Genomic DNA, 17,056 nt, shown 5'->3' with positions numbered 1-17,056 from the left:
CACACATTAATGTCACCAACTCTGTGCTAAGCCATAGGTCAGAACTTATAAAGATATTTTTTTCACGACTGCATAACTTCAAGAAACCATTGCAAAAACCTCCAGTGGACTGGTCCTCTAACTTACTATAATCCCGATGCACTATTTGATCATGATCCATGACACGCATACAAGTATAACAGTACCCCTTCTCACAAAAGCAGCAGTATGGAAGGACGCAGGCAACCAGGAGACACTAAAAACATTTCACACATAAATAAAATTACTGATGATAACACTGTGTGGTGAAAATGTGTATCTTTCTCCCCAGCAAGAAAAAAATTAGAACAGACAACAAAGTGTCACCACAAAAGGCTATGCAGGCCAGTGCATTTCCTTGAAGAATGATCAGGCCTGCCCCAAATCACAGGAATTTAAGAAATGTTCGAGTACTGACTCAGTGAAACATACTAATGTCCGTCCAAATACTGATCAAATCAAGCAGCAGAAAGCAGAATACTGCAGAAATGATTACCATGGTCTCTTAATCAAAGCATCACTTCATATAATATACATCATTAACTACACAGTCACGTTGAATTAACAAAATACCGCATGTAACAAAGATCAAGGAGCAGGTTTTTTTTTCTTACCTTTTTAACATTAATTATCCTGCAGCATGTCTAGAAATTAAGCAAAAAGCCAAGTAATCTGCTGCAAATTTTGGCACATATTTATGATTTATCAAATATTGTTTTTCTGCAGATTACATACAAAACAGGCTTAAATTTCATTTAACACTTAAGCTCACAACATAAACACTAAATCTCTGCTTTCAGATGTTCCCCAGCAAACCTCGCAGGCTTTTGAGACAGATGTGAGAGAGAAACTAGAGTATCCTGGCAAGGTGTACCACACAATTAGTCTCATCGTCCACTGTGGACCAACAACATCAAACTAGACTCTCTAAGAACCATAGAAATCATTCTATAGCACTTTCCTTGGCACAAGGACACATAATGCTCGAGCTTCCATTATTACGGTATTAATGATTTAGCTTCTATGTAAACTGTGCGGGCACTGCAAAGGCAACAAATTTTAGTAACAAGAAAATGGGCTTTAACCTGGCTAAACAATTTACAATTTATGAGACAAAAATTAAAATATGACAGCATTCAGCTCATTTTTGGCTACAGACTTTTGTGCAATTCACTAAAGGCACAAAAGCTGCTTGAAACGGTAGCTTGTAGTGCATCTGCAGTCATTTTTGGCGCCAAAAAACTTGCGCACAGCTATAGTTGATTAGTATCATATATATAAATGCAGTCAGTCAGTGAAGTGTTAGTACCCTATAGTGAATGGTATCAGTGTGCACCTCCTACATGCATGTGAAGTATGTGCTCTGCATCTGCTACATCAGAACGGTGCTGTATAAAATCCCTGTTTGAAAACACCCTGACCTGCCATCAAGTCAGAAATCAGGCAATAAGCCATATCAAGAACCGGAACTTGATAACTATTTACTTTTTCTTATACTACAAATATTCACATTGATAATGATTATTAGCAACGCCCAAAGGAGAGGGGCCAACAATGCAAAAACATGGTACCTATTTCTCTGAAACTATAGCTTTATTCCTAAGGCCAGGACGGCCTTTTTTTTCAGACCGCACATGATAATAAACAGCAAGTTTGGCCAAGGACATCCAAAGTAGGGCCTAAGCTTGCATTTTTGTTTTTCCTTCAAGTATAACACGGCCTATTTAATAGAGAGTGCAATAAGAACAACTATATTAAATTATTTCCCCGTTTTCTTTTTTGTTATTCAAGGTCAGCAAAAAGAATACAATACTATGTTGAAAGTCCTATCAAGGACTGATTGGCAACTTCACCAATTACTGGAAGCAGATTTCTTCAAGTTACGAGTACAAAGTGAAGCCTACACATAGCTTCTTGCACCATATACTGTTCCTTGTAAGCATTATAAAACATAGATCTGCTTTGTGTGCAGCTCGATATGGCACACAGTAATGATCAGTGGAGACACTGGTGGTATGGTGATATACCCTTGGATATATTTTTCACAGGGCTGTCTCGCCTAAACAAGATTTCCTTTTATAAAAAGACAGACTCATCAGCAATACTGACTTTAGCTGAAATGGTTGCTATGCTCCATGTATATATATATATATATACACACACACTGCTATGTATGTACTACTCCAAACCTTCAAACTACAACCTGTGCATAATAAACAGATATTTTTTTGGCTTCTTAAACATAAGTAATGGTTAGGGGTGAGCAAATATTCGAAATTTCCAATACAAATTGAACATGTTTATTATTTGATTCGCATTGATATTAAAAAAGTAATATTTGGAATTTTTTGAACATTTGAAATTTACCGAATACACTGAAACTTTTCGAATTCCCCGCTGTTTCACCACACTGTGCACTTCACCGCATACTTCACTGCGTTGACTGTGCATTGAAGCATCCTCAAAGTGCGAAGGGGCTTTTTTTGTGAAGAAAGACCTTCCCTTCTGAGAAGAGGGCCCTCCCGACAGTGCGTAAGTGCAGCACTTATCGAAACTGGGAAAAAACGTCATTCTCACTTTCGTTTCATCTCAAATGCACACAACGATCGTGCAGATGTCCATCAGATAAAATTACTGTGATGCAAACAGTTTTCGGCAGTGTTTTCAGGCCCATTCAATAATTCGAGTTTTCAGTTAATTCAAACTTTTTTTTTCTGGCCCTTTGAAGGCCGAATTAGAGTCTACTGCATACTGCAGCAATATGACAGCTATACCTGGTTTCATACAGGTCCTTCCTTTTTAAAATAAACTGGTACATGAAATCTTGTATAACATTCCTACTAGAATTTTTTTCTGTGAAGTTCTAGCTTAATTTTATTTGCAAATAGAAGTACAGGGCTCGTCATAAATAACAAGCATTAATTATACTGTAAAATCATCACTTGACTGATAACAGCCCTCTGTATTAAGCACTGGATACCCATTAATTTTTGTTCAGTGTCCTCAACTTTATGCACCGGAAAACTAAGTTCCTAGAAGTTGTATTTTCATGTCAAAACTGGGTTGATCTATTTTTGAAGATGTTCGGGGTGCAAAAATAACTTAAAATCACAAATGCTTTATACATTAGTTACCACAAAATGTTCGAAATGTTTGTAAATAAGTTGCAACACAAAATAGAAGGCATTTCGCAGTTCAGAAAGGGAACTTGACATGTGTAAGCAACACAAAGTTGCTAATTCTCAGGAAGACTGCATTGAATTTAAGAAACCCAGTTTTAGGTTTTCTTATAACTCTGACCGTTCTCACCTCAAACATTATGCTCAATTTAATTACACGAAATGAACATACTCTTAGTTAATTGGTAAACAGGTATTTAATCTGAAATATATATCTTACCACACAAAAGCTGTGGGAAACAGTGCACATTTCACGGGCAAATAGGTTGCATAAGCTGAGTTGGTTGTGAATGGCATTAATGCTAATACCCTTAAATTTGCACATGTGACACCATGTGAATGCCATGGAAACTTTAACCATTAAATGGACACTAAAGTGAGGTCCACTGAGGGCAAGAAAAGTCAATACAGCTGACACATATTGAATTGCCTATCATCCTCTTGCAAAAATTTTTTTATATAGCTTATGCAGAACCAGAGGTACAGGCGATCAAAAATAACGTCCATGCTTTCCTTCTCATTTACTTTTTCTTCCACTTGTTCTTTTTTTTTCAGTTAGATAGCATAGCAGAAAGTGGAAAGGAAGACGCGTAACTCTCCCTTTCTTAAAAGCAGGAAATTTTTCAAATGTATGGTAAACCATCAGCTCCCTTTTGAGGACTTGAACGTGACATGACTGCTGTGGCATGATGTACTGCACGCACTTGACGGTCACTTTCTGGATCCTTTTACAGGGGCCCTTTAAGAACCTGTCGCAATTGAATACTGTAGATGTTTTTTTTTCTCAAGCCCAATATTTCATGAACTGGGCTAAAGTCGTGGTTTGGAATTATTTTGCGGGCCTAAATTTTGCAAACAGAGCTTGTATTCCTCATTCTGCTCCCTCTTCCATGCATATGATGAAGCTTTCAAATTCCGCAAACAGATATCATGCACTGCATTACAAGCTAGCACCAACAATGGCCGAACAATAATAAATCCTGCTCCCAAAGGAGAACATTTTGGGCAATAGTAACTCAATGCCAACGTCTGCTGAATTCCACAACCCCAGCCATGCCTTCAACGTTCTTTTCTGCGTAAACTCGCCTTGTTCACACAGTGAAATTTGATTTTGATTCACAAAAAGCTAACAAAATCTCTAACAGCAGCTACACTTGTCACTGGAGCAAATGTAATTTTTTTTTTCCCAATTTTGCAAAATTTGCAGGAGCAGTGTTTTTTACAGGATACACACGTGGTACGGACTTCAGGTAGGCAGCACCTCAAAACACACCATACAGAACACTTGAGCATACCAGTGGTTTCGATTAAAAAGCTGTGAACAGCAATTAAAATTTAAAAAAAAAAATATGAGCACAATGAAAACAGAAATGATAGCTGCTCAATGACTGCATAGAATTAAAAAAATTAAAACACAAAAAAAGCAATGGCACTCACAGCGTATGTGCTCTTTTCCCTTGCCCAAAGTGTAATGCCATGTAATGCCATTTAACCCATTTGCCTCACTTTTGCAATAAACCCCGTTCCTCACATACAAGAAAGAACGACATGCTTCCATCCAAAGTCAACCCTTCAACAGAACCAAGTCTATAAGGCTTTTTTCCTTCTTGAAGCCAGCCTTGCCCTTCATACACTGAGCCTGTGTTCATCAGCCACCAGCCTGGTTGAGATTCAGGGAAAGCACATTAGGCTCCTCCATGTTTCAGTACGGCAGCCTCCAGTTCAAATCTGACACAGTAACTCAACAACTAATTTTTGATTATATAAAGTGTTCAAAACAAGTGAATAGACTCTTGAAAAACAAGAATATTGCTTCAAAAGATTGCTGAAATATTACAATCTAATTTACAGTTACTTCGTTCCTGAGACATGCTTTCTACCAACAACTAATCAATATACTCCACCTACAAGCTTACGATATACAAAAATAAAAACCTGCTGCCATTAAGCAGGCACCAACATCAAATTTCAGTTATGTGTTCTTTCGTTGTAATGATCAGACTTGTAGATAGCATGAACATGTTACAGGTAATTGGTTACAAGTAATAAATTAACTTTTCTTCAAATCTGGTAAAGCATCGATTCCTTTTTATGAGCTGTAATATTCTCGGTAATTTAATTACCTTTTTTCTGCAATAAATTACCAGTATTGTTTCAAAAAAACAAGATGTTACCAGTGGTAAAACATTGTGAACCCGAACTCAGTGACAAACACTGGTATAGCACGAAATTCCCCCGCATTAGAGCGACAACAATTGAGCTGAGGAGGTCTTGGGTACATTAGGCTGCCCACAATGCAAGCCCAAGCAGCCTTCATTTCACTACAGCCCAGAAAGCACAGAAAGCTTTGGAAAGCAACTGAAGGCAAAAGTACCAATGTTTATACCCCAAGAGACTACAGATCAAGCAAGACGCCCTAGCTCATTCTCATTTGTGTATATTTTTTCTATGCTAATAAAAGATGCATAAAATGTCACATTTTAGTAATTGATTACTTGTGTGTAATCACTCTTTTACTTTTCACAGGCTGTAACTGACCAATGAAATCAGTTACATTTCAGATAATTAATCATAATTGTAATAAGTACTAGTTTCTGCAACATGTGCAAGACGTAATTTTCTTAGTTTTAGCTCATGTGGAGTACTAAAAGAACTACAATGTTATATTTGCTCACTCACAGTTTGTCTCCAAACAAACTTCATCTTACAATTATAACTTGCGATAACTTTCCTGTACGGGAGAAGCCTAGTTCCCCAGCGCATTAAAAGAGTGAAACTCTTAGCATTTGATATAATGCTTTCAACTGGCCTAATACATTTCAAAGAAATTTAAAAAACCCATCAAAAATAATTCGTTTCCTGTCTCACAACAGCTGTCGACATTCTTACCACTTGCCAGAAGCAGACTCCTCAGTTAAAACATCCTTATTTTGTTTGTTAGTCTGCATTCCCTTATTCAAAGTTTCCAACTTAAGATGATGCAAATTTTGTCACAATTATGATAATGCTCAAATAAGAACATAATATGGGTAATCATCTTTATTAGAGTTTCCTGCCCCTGTACCTTATCGCTTTCTTGTTCCCAGTAATAAAAAAGAACTGACTTCCTTGATATAAACAATAAAAAATGTAGCAGCAAACTTGCCATTCTTTGATATGAAAACACCATTATTGCTGCTAGCATTTGTTCTCCAGTTATCTTGTTCTGATAATCACACAAAATCTGTGTATTTCAACTGTACATCATGCTGCAGATGTATACAATTCAAGAATGGAGCGGCAAATACTCATCAAAGAAGGTCCTCCATTCAATAGCGTTGACCGGTTCCCATGACGTGGTGATTAATCCCGTACAATGAAATCGAAGCAGACACTATTTCGAGGACAACATTCTGTGGCTTTGCTGAGAAGGCCCGGCAGAAAATGCCCCTACTAACTATATCTCAAACTCCCCCCCTCCTTTATACCACTGCAGCCGTACTCCGAACAATATGCACCATGGTAACACGAGCCTCTTTCCCTTTTCTGCCTAGCCTTCGCTGTAGTGCCACACATTAACCGAGATTAACTGCAAAAAATGTGGTCGACGCCCCTGGATGGAGGGCATCTTTTGATGGGTATTGCTGCTCCGTTCTCGAGTTGTATCCAACTATAGTTCCTTTGTAAGCACAAAACATTACACCAATGCCCCCATACAACATAAGACCTTTTTGTCCATGCTATATAAATGATCATAATAATAGTGCTTTCCTAGAAGGAGTTTCGGTACTTCAGATTGAAGCCACAAACACTCCCATTTGTCACACAAGTTCACTCTGACATTTGAGACCTAAAAGCTACCTGACTTCACCTGTTCAAATAATAGCGTGGGAGCCACAGTAAGAAGTATGGCAAAAGTGCCAAATCATTTCGCACTGTTTTGACATTCTATGCTACAGAAAAGACTAAATTAGTTTCAAACCAGCCAAACACACCAGTCAGACAATACAAGACTCGAACTGTGCAATGACATCTCAGAGCAATATTCAAATGCTTATGAGAGTGAGATTCAACGACAAAAGGAAAAGATGGCATTATGCAGCCATTTCCCTATTTTGGAAATGCAGTGCAAAGTATCACTGACCACAAGAATGCTTGTTACAAAACTATTGCTACAGCTATTTTAATAAGCATTTCTGCAACTGATTTGGCTGCTACCCATGACTCTCAGCACAAGTGCTCCTTTTAGCTACATTAACGGGAAATGCGGCCTCAGCCAAAATTTTTAAAATTTCTTTCTCGATTTGCATAAAACCTTTTAATCTTATTGAAAATAACGTTATGGCTACTTTTACGAAATTTTTCTTTCTACAGTATATTTTTTCCTCAACTCCTTGAAAACACGAAAGAGCTAGCAAGATGCGGCAGAAGACTAGTCAACATTCTTTGCATTTCAGCTGGCATGGTACAGGTAAAGACATTCTTAGCTTTTTTCCCCTGCAAGACACAATTTGTCAGATTTCAATATTTGCAATGTAACTGCTGTAGACGTTTCTAGACTGAGAAGAAAATTTCATACAAGAAATTCAAGACTAAGAAATTTCAGAAACAAAGAATGTCTTGACCTGCAGTATGGATGCAGGAGTGCAGTTTCAAAGCAAATGTGGTCAAAATATATAAAGCAGCCTTAAAGAAATATTTTTCACCAGGTGATCGTGTAGCTATAAAAGCCAGGTTGAAAAAAAAAACAATTGTTCAAGCCTTTCCTCAATATGCAGATCAAATATGAGTTGCAAAACAATTTCCGTTTTTTTTAGAGTACTTCCCAGTGGACTTCAACACTGAAACTTCTGGACCGCATAGAAAATGAGGCATACAAGTAAATACAAATATTAAAAAAAAGTTATTTTGGCAATTATTTTCATGACTTTAAAGCTGTGTTGCACCTCAATAATAAAAATACATAATGTGTTGCATTCAGCAATAAAAACAACCAAGGTGGCAAGGAAGGCTTTCATTGAGAACATGAGTAGTTGAAACGCAAACAAAATTATGAATAAACCATGTTAATTTATGCAAATGAATAAACTCAACCCCTTAACAAACAAAAGTAACTACTGTGGCTAAATATTCCATAAGAAAAGATGCTAATCTGCCTGCGGAGCAAAGAATTAAGCCTTTCTGCTGCATGCTGCCGATTCCTAACACTTAACAATCATCACACACCATTACGTAGCCACTGTTTGCTTGCAATCACTTCCGCTACATTACTGTTGGCTGTGCAGCAATGAACGAATGTAGTCCCCGACAGAAATGTGCTTATTTACCACTATGTAACTCCAGTGCTTTTCTGTCTTTGTGAGCAGTAAGAGAGCTACAGTTCATTTCAGAGTAAGCGGGCACTGCAATACTACTAATTTTTTTATTTTTTTTTTCTCAATGCAGAGCCGCAACAGTCGAAAAATGTGAACATTAAGACATTTAGAGTAAAATGCAAGAGCATCAAAACGGCCCCACTGGGGCTTTCACTGCTGCAGCAGCCACATGACAACCTTTTCAAATCTGCTCACTGACTTTTCCTTGTCGTGCTCTGCAGCAGTAGGTCCCAAGCTTTGAAAAATAGTTATGAGAATCATTTAGTACCCAAGAGAAAAACCTTGCTTCCTCCCATGTTTTGTGGGTCACATTCTGGCTTGCTCCAGTCTGTGGCCTTGCCTTGATTCTCCAAATCTGGTGCAAATTTTTAATATTACAATAATGCCCGTGCCTGTGCAGTCGTCATGTGCTTGTTATTAGCACTGTTTAATATTATGCCATTCTGACGAAAACGAAAAGGAGATTCATCCTTGGCACGATTCATGTAGGAAATTCATTATTCTACTATAACCGACAAAAGAAACGCAAACCAGAAAACTGGAGTGCCAATACAACAACACAAATATATTAAATCATACAGAGGGCGTACAAGCCAGGTTGGTTACCACTACAGTATTTGAAAGCTCCTTCAAAGTGAAAACAACCTCCATTAGTATTATACTTCCCCCAGTGAAGACCTTCTCACTTTATAAATGTTGCTAATGTCTTATTTGCATTGCACTTCTTGCTAATAGCACATCTGCTATTTGGGCACAGCACAATTTCCACCCACGATTGGCTTTTAGTGAGTTTACCAAGTTTGCACCATTTGCAAAATATCCAGTGTTATAAGGCTTTACTTCACTGCATTATAAAGTGCTACCAAGAGCCATTTTCATTTTTACATTAGCTACTAAGCTCCCTATGCATCAAATTCTGCGAAATCACTTTGTTACACTGCTGCCATCACCAGTGTCCTTTGCGTTCCTCACTTCCACACTAGTCCAGCTGAGCTTACATTCATTTATGCAAACTTGTAACAGCCTAGCGTATACTGAGGAAGAACTAATACTCTCTCAGCATATTGCTACCACTTTCTGCTACCATCAACCACACTACTGCGCACCATCAGCATGCATGCACTGATATTAGACCCAGAGCAGCCGATGTGCCAGCAACTATGCAAACATACCACTCCGCATCTTGCCAGCCAACAGAGCAAAAAAAAAAAAAGGGGGGGGGGGGGGGGATCCAACGATAGCAAGGCATGAGGACAGGCGCCTAATAAAGTATACAGTCCACAATAATGTGTATAGTGTTTTTCACAATAAAAATGCAGTGAACACCATTACCATGTTAGGCTCAGACTGTAGTCAATGTGTTCGACGATACATGCAGATTATTCCCCTCACAGAGGTTTAAATATGCGCATGCACTACCCATCAGTCATTGACTATTTTATCCCTTGGCTGAAAATGGCTCTAATAAGCCACATTTTGACAGTTCCAAATCCTACCAAATGCAAAACTGCACTATTATTGACACTTAATAACATGACCTCTCTATGCACCATGTAAGCAGCATAAAAGAATGTGCAATGGAGGGCAATGCAGTGAGCAAAATGTTGCATAATGAGTAGCAATGTTTTTAAAACAAAACAGCTGGTGAAGTAAAAGCTTAAAGAAATAACAACAGATGGGACTTCATCCCAACCGCAGATTATATCGTCACAACAATTCACACACATAAAAAAAGAGAAACTGCTGCCAGTACTGGCAAATTGTGTACTAGACACATATTTGTAGCTATAGAAAATACCCAGCAAAACAGCACAAAAAATTCACACCAATGCAAAATGGCTCGAGAGAAAAAGAAGCTGCACTTTTTAACAAAGCCGCCTGTTAGAACTAACACATCTCAGATTTCCCGGTTAATCCCTTAATTTGATGAGCCCAGCTCATCCGCAAAAGCATAGAAAACTGCTTTTCAGATCAGCTAAGCATCTGCACTTCATTAAAAAAGGTTTAGTCAAGTTTTGGACGATGCGAGCCTTAATTTTTCTGCTCTGCTAGAAAGTGGGAGGAAAAAAAAAAAGCTCTTGAAAAAAGAAAAAAAAAAAAAGAGAGAGATATAAATGGGACGATTACGAAGTTAGTAAGCATTGTACTAGGGTATCCCTGAAGTAAAATAAAATTGGAATGCGGGAAATGCAGCATAAAATCCTCCCAGTTCCATCGCAGATACTCCTCAAACACAATAACACGCTGACAGTCCACCGAGATCAGGAAGACTGTAAATATTGAGAGACCGTATTGCAGAACAACAATATTGTGGGACATCACTCCCAGCAAATGACTTGTATACAGCAGCTGAACCGTGCACAGCAAAAACAAAGCCTGCATGCATGCACACTTCCTGCCAACACCAACTTATCGTTGCATAACCATGGAGTGCGCAAGCATAAACTAAAAAGATCATCAGTTCTCTACATATAGATCTTTACAATGAGGGCTACCTGGGTGAGGACACATTGCCCTCTGGGCGGCTGTGTGCCCGTTTCATTAGCACGGTGGAAGCAGCAGCAGTAGGTTTGCAACAGCCCAGAGAGGAGGTGTTTCATCATCCTCCTTGCCCAATGCAAAGATCTATACCCAATGAAAATGATGGCTTCAACAATTACACCAGCCCCTTTCTTTAACCTGCCAAAATAGTCTGACATCCCTCCAGAAGCCAAATGCAGACTGTTACTCCTTTTGCTAGTTTCCATTTCATAACTTTCAGTGCATTCAGAAGAAAACATTGGATACTCAAGTCATGCTGGCAAAAGAAGTTGTAAAATCCATGCACGTTCTAAATATACTGACGCATTGATTGCAGTGAATTTAGCATCACTCAGTTGACTACACAAAATATGGCCCCGCTTTTCTAAAAGAAAACTTGTCACTTACTTTTTCTTTACAATTTTTGTTTTACACCTCACACAATGCAACTTCCTGCTCATATCTGGTGGCTAGAATGCTAGCAGAAATTCAAGAACATTGAAAAATTATCTCCAAACACTTGTCATTAAGTACAATGGCGAACATTTACACATTTAGGTTTACATCACTCGCTGACATTTGAGAAAATTGCCTGCTTTTCAACAGCCTTAGCATCACTTTTGAGAATAACAAGCAACGAAAGTCACAACCATAGCAAATTGGGTGTAGCTGCCAAAAGGTTGTTCACCTGATGCAAATTGTTTGTGTTCTTTCACCCACTATTTTGTACTAGCAGCCTGCCAGAATATCTCTCTCCAATGCGTTACAAGTCACTTTGTTCGATGATCCTGCCATGCTTCAGTGATGGGGTGCAAGGAAGAGCTTGATGATGCTGTCAACATACAAGACGAGCTCAGAACAGAAAAGAGGTTAGAAACAAAGTTCTGAAAGGCTGCACTTAGTGAGAGGCTTGAAACGTAGGTGCTCCTCAATGAACTGGCAGGGACAGCGTGCCAGGGCGCAATGACGAGGGGGAGCTGGCGGACAGGGGCCATCCTCAAATCCATCAGGATGCACGGGCATGTTGAGGTCTAGCCGCTTCCGAACAAATTCTTTCACCCAACGCTGGCTGTAGCGCAACAGAAGTTTCTCCGCGTACTTCTGCACAAAACATTCATTTAAAAACACAAAAACCATCAGGTACCCTTTCATCACTACCATGGGAGATCAGTACTTCGTACTTAAGCTGACAATGCTCAGGAAAAGGTGACTATCAAACATGCTAAGGATCGGTCTATAATGCTTTACTATATTCCTCTTCACAACAAAATGAGGCACTTGTATGAAATAAATACAAAGGGAGTCAAAAGCCGTTGACACTAAGCAAAGCATATGGGATTTTTTTTCTTTCTTGGTGCTCATCACTGCATAATAATAATAGTAGACAATAATAATTAGAAACAGAAGAAAAACCAAGGCCACAATATTCGAATCTCACACGATAAGTTACGTGCAACATAAATACCTGAGAAAGTAGAAGACTGAACAGCCGCTGCTGTAGCTCAGTTGGTAGAGAAACAGACACGAAACTCAGAGGTAGTGGGTTTGGTTCCCACCGCCGACATGTGGTTGTTCTTTCTTGTAATTTCTAATCTTTTATTTCCATGATTACATTATTACACACTGATGAGCATGAAAAAAATATCCCATATGATTTCCTAGGTGCCAACGGCTGTTGGTTCTCCTTGTATTTCCTTCTTCCAAAGTAATTCAGTGAAGACAATATCTCTACAGCTTGTTCAGCTTGAGCAGTAATACTGCTGGCTTCATTTTATTTGCCTTTTTCCTTGATTCAACTGTTATGACAATCTGATGAGTTCCCTCAGCTTCCTATAAAAGAAAAATATGTTAATAATACTTCATCCCTTCAGGCAACAATTAAATTTAAATCTTCTGACAGAAGAAAATGATTCACTGTATAAGTAATGTAATAATACGTTCTCGGGGGCTAGTTGGTGCATAATTACAAAAAAAGAATGCACAAAACAGACAACACACGTGTTTGTCTTTCTTCCTTCCGTGTTGTCTGTTTAGCGCATCTTTTTTTTGTATAAATAAGGGCTGTGCTATGTTTGTCTTTCCTCTTCCTTTCTTTGGCCATGAGCCGTTGCACTTGAAAACTATGAACTTATATAAAAAATACCGACTAGCCCAGCAACTAACTTTAGTGACTAGAAGACCTAATGGAAGCCAAGTGTAACATATGCTAAAATTAAGGTGATGCTTAAACTTCACCTTAAGAGTGGATGCGAAGCGCCCTTAACACAGTTTCTTTTTTATTCTGTGAATACTATTATATTTTCTTGTTTAAGCTGGTTTTTGTGGAAAGAAAAGCACAGCATCTCACTTCTCAGTGGACACCTTCACATTTCAGAGGTGCAGATGTCCGTTGGTACTTCTACTAGCATACTACTAGTCTCCAACTTGACTAGAAGATGGACGCTAAATATGAAACGAAATATGAAACCACCCTGACAGCTGCACAACGTATGGTTGAGTCACAAGTTTGATATGAAATCAGGTGCGTATTTTCTCCAACATCGTTTTTCTCAATTTGAGTTACAGTGACAGCTTTCTGCCCAAATGAGCTGTACAGGCTTTGCACAAATGTTTTCACATTTCAACACATTTCTGTTGTGTCCACAGGTGCAGACACTGTGCCTCAAAACTGCTGCAATGCTTTTGCTCTTCAAACTTACTGCTAGGCAATGGTAAATTTTTTATGAAAGAATGCCCTTCCCAGAATGGTTCTCTAGAGTACAACTTAGTGAAAGAGTTAAAAATAAAAACTTATGCAGGAAAAGATTTCACATTTTTAACACATTTCTCATTTGGCATTTCACATGCAGCAGTTCTGTCTGCACAGTTGCAGGTTTTTCAGACTGGCATGCTGGAGCTACTGATTGCACCCAGCATAGTGTACTGGCTTGTTGGCGGCAGCTCAATGTTGTGAGGCTCCTTTAGGGCCATCCATGGGCTTTCATTGCTCGGTTGCTAAACTTCTTCGGAGGTAGTTTTCTACTTTACGAGTAATATCAGTTTAAATGGCGAGTGAACAAGATGATTGTTTTTTTTTTTTGGCACTGCTCTTGGCAGTCCTCCTACTCAGGTGTAAAGAGTAAAGGAAAGGAAATGCAAGGTGGCTCAATGTAGCATATTTTTGAATTGTAAACAGTAGTTCAAATCCTACTTTTACTTGCACTTTTAACTTTTTTTTTTCTTTTTTTCCCCATTTACACCATGCAAGACATATGCAAGAAATTGGTCATTTATCCCTTAGCATTGTTACCTTTTAGGTTGTATTTTGACACACCTAATTTTTGTTTACATGTTTTATTCTTTGTAACGATGCATTAAGACTTTGCTATACATGAATCCTCTTCATGGATCACTGCCTTGTCGTGGCGCAGGGGCTTGTGAAACTCGAAGTCGTGAGCTCTGCTGTGAAGGGCCACCCAAGACAGACAGGTCACGGCAGTGAGTTCTGACAAAATGTGATTCACTGGAGAAGGTAATGGCAACCCACTCCAGTATTTCCTGCCAAGAAAGCCCTATGGCCAGACATAATAGCATTAATGATAGGGTGCCGGAAGATGAGCCCCCCCTCCATTGGCTGGAAGGCGTCCAACATGTTACTGGGGGTGAACAAAGGGCGATTCCTAGTAGCTCCAGAACGAATGAAGCGGCTGGGCTAAAGCCAAAAGGACGCTCAGCTGTGGACGTGTCGGGAAGCGACCGGAAAGTCCAATGTTGCAAGAAAATATATCACATAGCAACATGGAATGTAAGATCTATGACGCAAGGTAAACTGGATGTCGTCAAGCGAGAAATGGACAGATTGAACATTGATATCTTGGGTATCAGCGAGCTCAAGTGGACCGGAATGAGAGAATTCAATACCGGCGACCATTATGTCTTTTATTGTGGGCATGAATGCAGGAGAAGGAATGGGGTCGCTCTCATAGTAAACAGAAGAATGGGCAAAGCAATGCTATGGTACAACCCCAAAAACGACCGAATGATTTCGCTTTGGATCCAAGGACACCCTTTCAACATAACAGTTATCCAAGTCTATGCACCAACCACTACTGCTGAAGACGCTGATGTTGAGAGATTTTATGCTGACCTGCAATGCCTTTTAGACTGCACTCCATCATCAGACATCCTTTTTCTCATAGGAGACTGGAATGCTAAGGTGGCAAGTGAAGAAATATCCGGAATTACAGGCAAGTTTGGTCTTGGCGAGTCAACTGAAGCTGGGCAGAGGCTAGTAGAGTTTTGTCAAGAAAACAACCTGGCCATAGCGAATACTCATTTTCAACAGCACAAGAGGCACCTGTACACATGGACTTCACCGGACGGTCTGTACAGGAATCAGATTGATTATATCCTTTGCCAGCAGAGATGGAGAAGTGCTATACAAGAAGTAAAAACCAGGCCTGGGGCCAATTGTGGCAATGATCATCAGCTTCTTGTTGCTAGATTTAAGCTTCGAATGAGGAAAACACAGAAAATTAGAAGGCCTTTCAGGTATGATCTGGATCAAATTCCACCAGAATATGCTGTGAAGTGAGGAATTGATTTCAAGAATTAGATCTAGAAGAGCGAGAGCCTGAAGAGTTGTAGACTGATGTTCGTGATATAATACAAAAAGTTGCTATTAAGGTAGTTCCAAAGGAAAATAAATGCAAGAAAGCAAACTGGTTGTCTGAAGAGGCTTTGCAAATAGCTGAGGAAAGGAGGATGGCAAAAGTTATGGGTGAAAGAGAAAGATACCAGGTTCTCAATGCGGATTTTCAGAGAATAGCAAGAAGAGATAAGAATGCCTTCCTGAACACATAGTGCCAAGCAGTTGAGGAAACAGCCATTTGAGGAACACAAGAGCTCTGTATAAGACAATCAAAAATATCAAAGGAAGCTTCTGTGCTAAGCTGGGCGTGATAAAGGACAAACGAGGTAGGGACCTCACTGAAGCCTCAGAGATAAAGAAAAGGTGGCAGGAATACACAGAAGAACTGTACAAGAAGAACCTGGATGTGCAAATCCAACATAAGACGGTTGTGAGTACTGACCTCGAGCCGGGCATCCTGAAGAGTGAAGTTGAATAAGCCTTAGCCAGCCTTGCTAAGAACAAAGCTAGCGGAATTTATGGCATTCCAGCTGAGTTGCTTCAATACCTCAACCATGAAGACGCTGTTAACGTTCTGTATACATTATGTCAGAAGATTTGTACAACCCTGCAGTGGCCACAGGATTTGAGGAGGTCAGTTTACATCCCCATTCCAAAAAAAGGCAGTGCCAAAGATTGTTCCAACTACCGTACGATCGCGCTTATTTCGCATGCTAGCAAGGTGATGTTGAAAATCCTCCAAGGTAGGCTGCAGCATTATGTGGATCGGGAGCTTCCGGACGTGCAAGCTGGGTTTCGCAAGGGCAGAGGAACTAGAGACCAGATTGCCAACCTTCGCTGGATCATGGAAAAAGCAAGAGAGTTCCAGACACCCATCTACTTTTGCTTTATTGATTATGCGAAAGCGTTTGACTGCGTAGATCACAGCAGATTGTGGCAACCTCTCCAAGACATGGGAGTTCCAATTCACCTCATCTGTCTCCTCAGGAACCTGTATGAAGGGCAAGAGACCACAGTCAGAACTGGGCATGGTCTTACTGATTGGTTTCCGATTGAGAAAGGAGTGAGACAAGACTGCATACTGTCGCCCTGCCTATTTAACCTAAATGCTGAGTGCATCATGAGGAAAGTCGGTCTGGACGAATCTTCAGCTGGAGTAAAGATTGCCGAAAAACATATCAACAGCCTTAGATACGTGGATGATACCCCTTCAATGGCAGAAAGCGAAGTGAAACTCAAGAGACTTTTGAGGCGCGTAAAAGAAGAGAGCGAGAAGTTTGGGCTTAAACTGAACATTAAAAAGACAAAGATCATGGCGTCTTGCCCTATCAAGTCCTGGAGCATCAAGGGACCAG

At 39.6% G+C, this 17,056-nt stretch overlaps 1 protein-coding gene across 3 annotated transcripts in view; it reads right to left on the bottom strand.

Moving 5' to 3' along the window:
* Positions 1 to 3,734: 3,734 nt before the first annotated feature.
* Positions 3,735 to 17,056, bottom strand: part of LOC146202836 (uncharacterized) — an 88,177-nt gene continuing 74,855 nt past the window's right edge. For 2 of the 3 annotated variants that reach the window (XM_084588368.1, XM_084588370.1), the window contains one exon: positions 3,735 to 12,172. In XM_084588368.1, the coding sequence (XP_084444494.1) occupies positions 11,942 to 12,172 (231 nt within the window). In that variant the 3' untranslated portion in view covers positions 3,735 to 11,941. Of the gene's footprint in view, positions 12,173 to 12,704; positions 12,898 to 17,056 lie in introns of those variants that run through there. The other variant, XM_084588369.1, reaches the window with a different exon arrangement.

The sequence above is a fragment of the Amblyomma maculatum genome, chromosome 1, assembly GCF_055883805.1.
Source record: "Amblyomma maculatum isolate TAMU_Amacu chromosome 1, ASM5588380v1, whole genome shotgun sequence".
Taxonomy (NCBI): Eukaryota; Metazoa; Arthropoda; class Arachnida; order Ixodida; family Ixodidae; genus Amblyomma; species Amblyomma maculatum.
The sequence above is the reverse complement of the archived record's forward strand: the minus strand, read 5'-3'. Positions and strand labels throughout refer to the sequence as shown.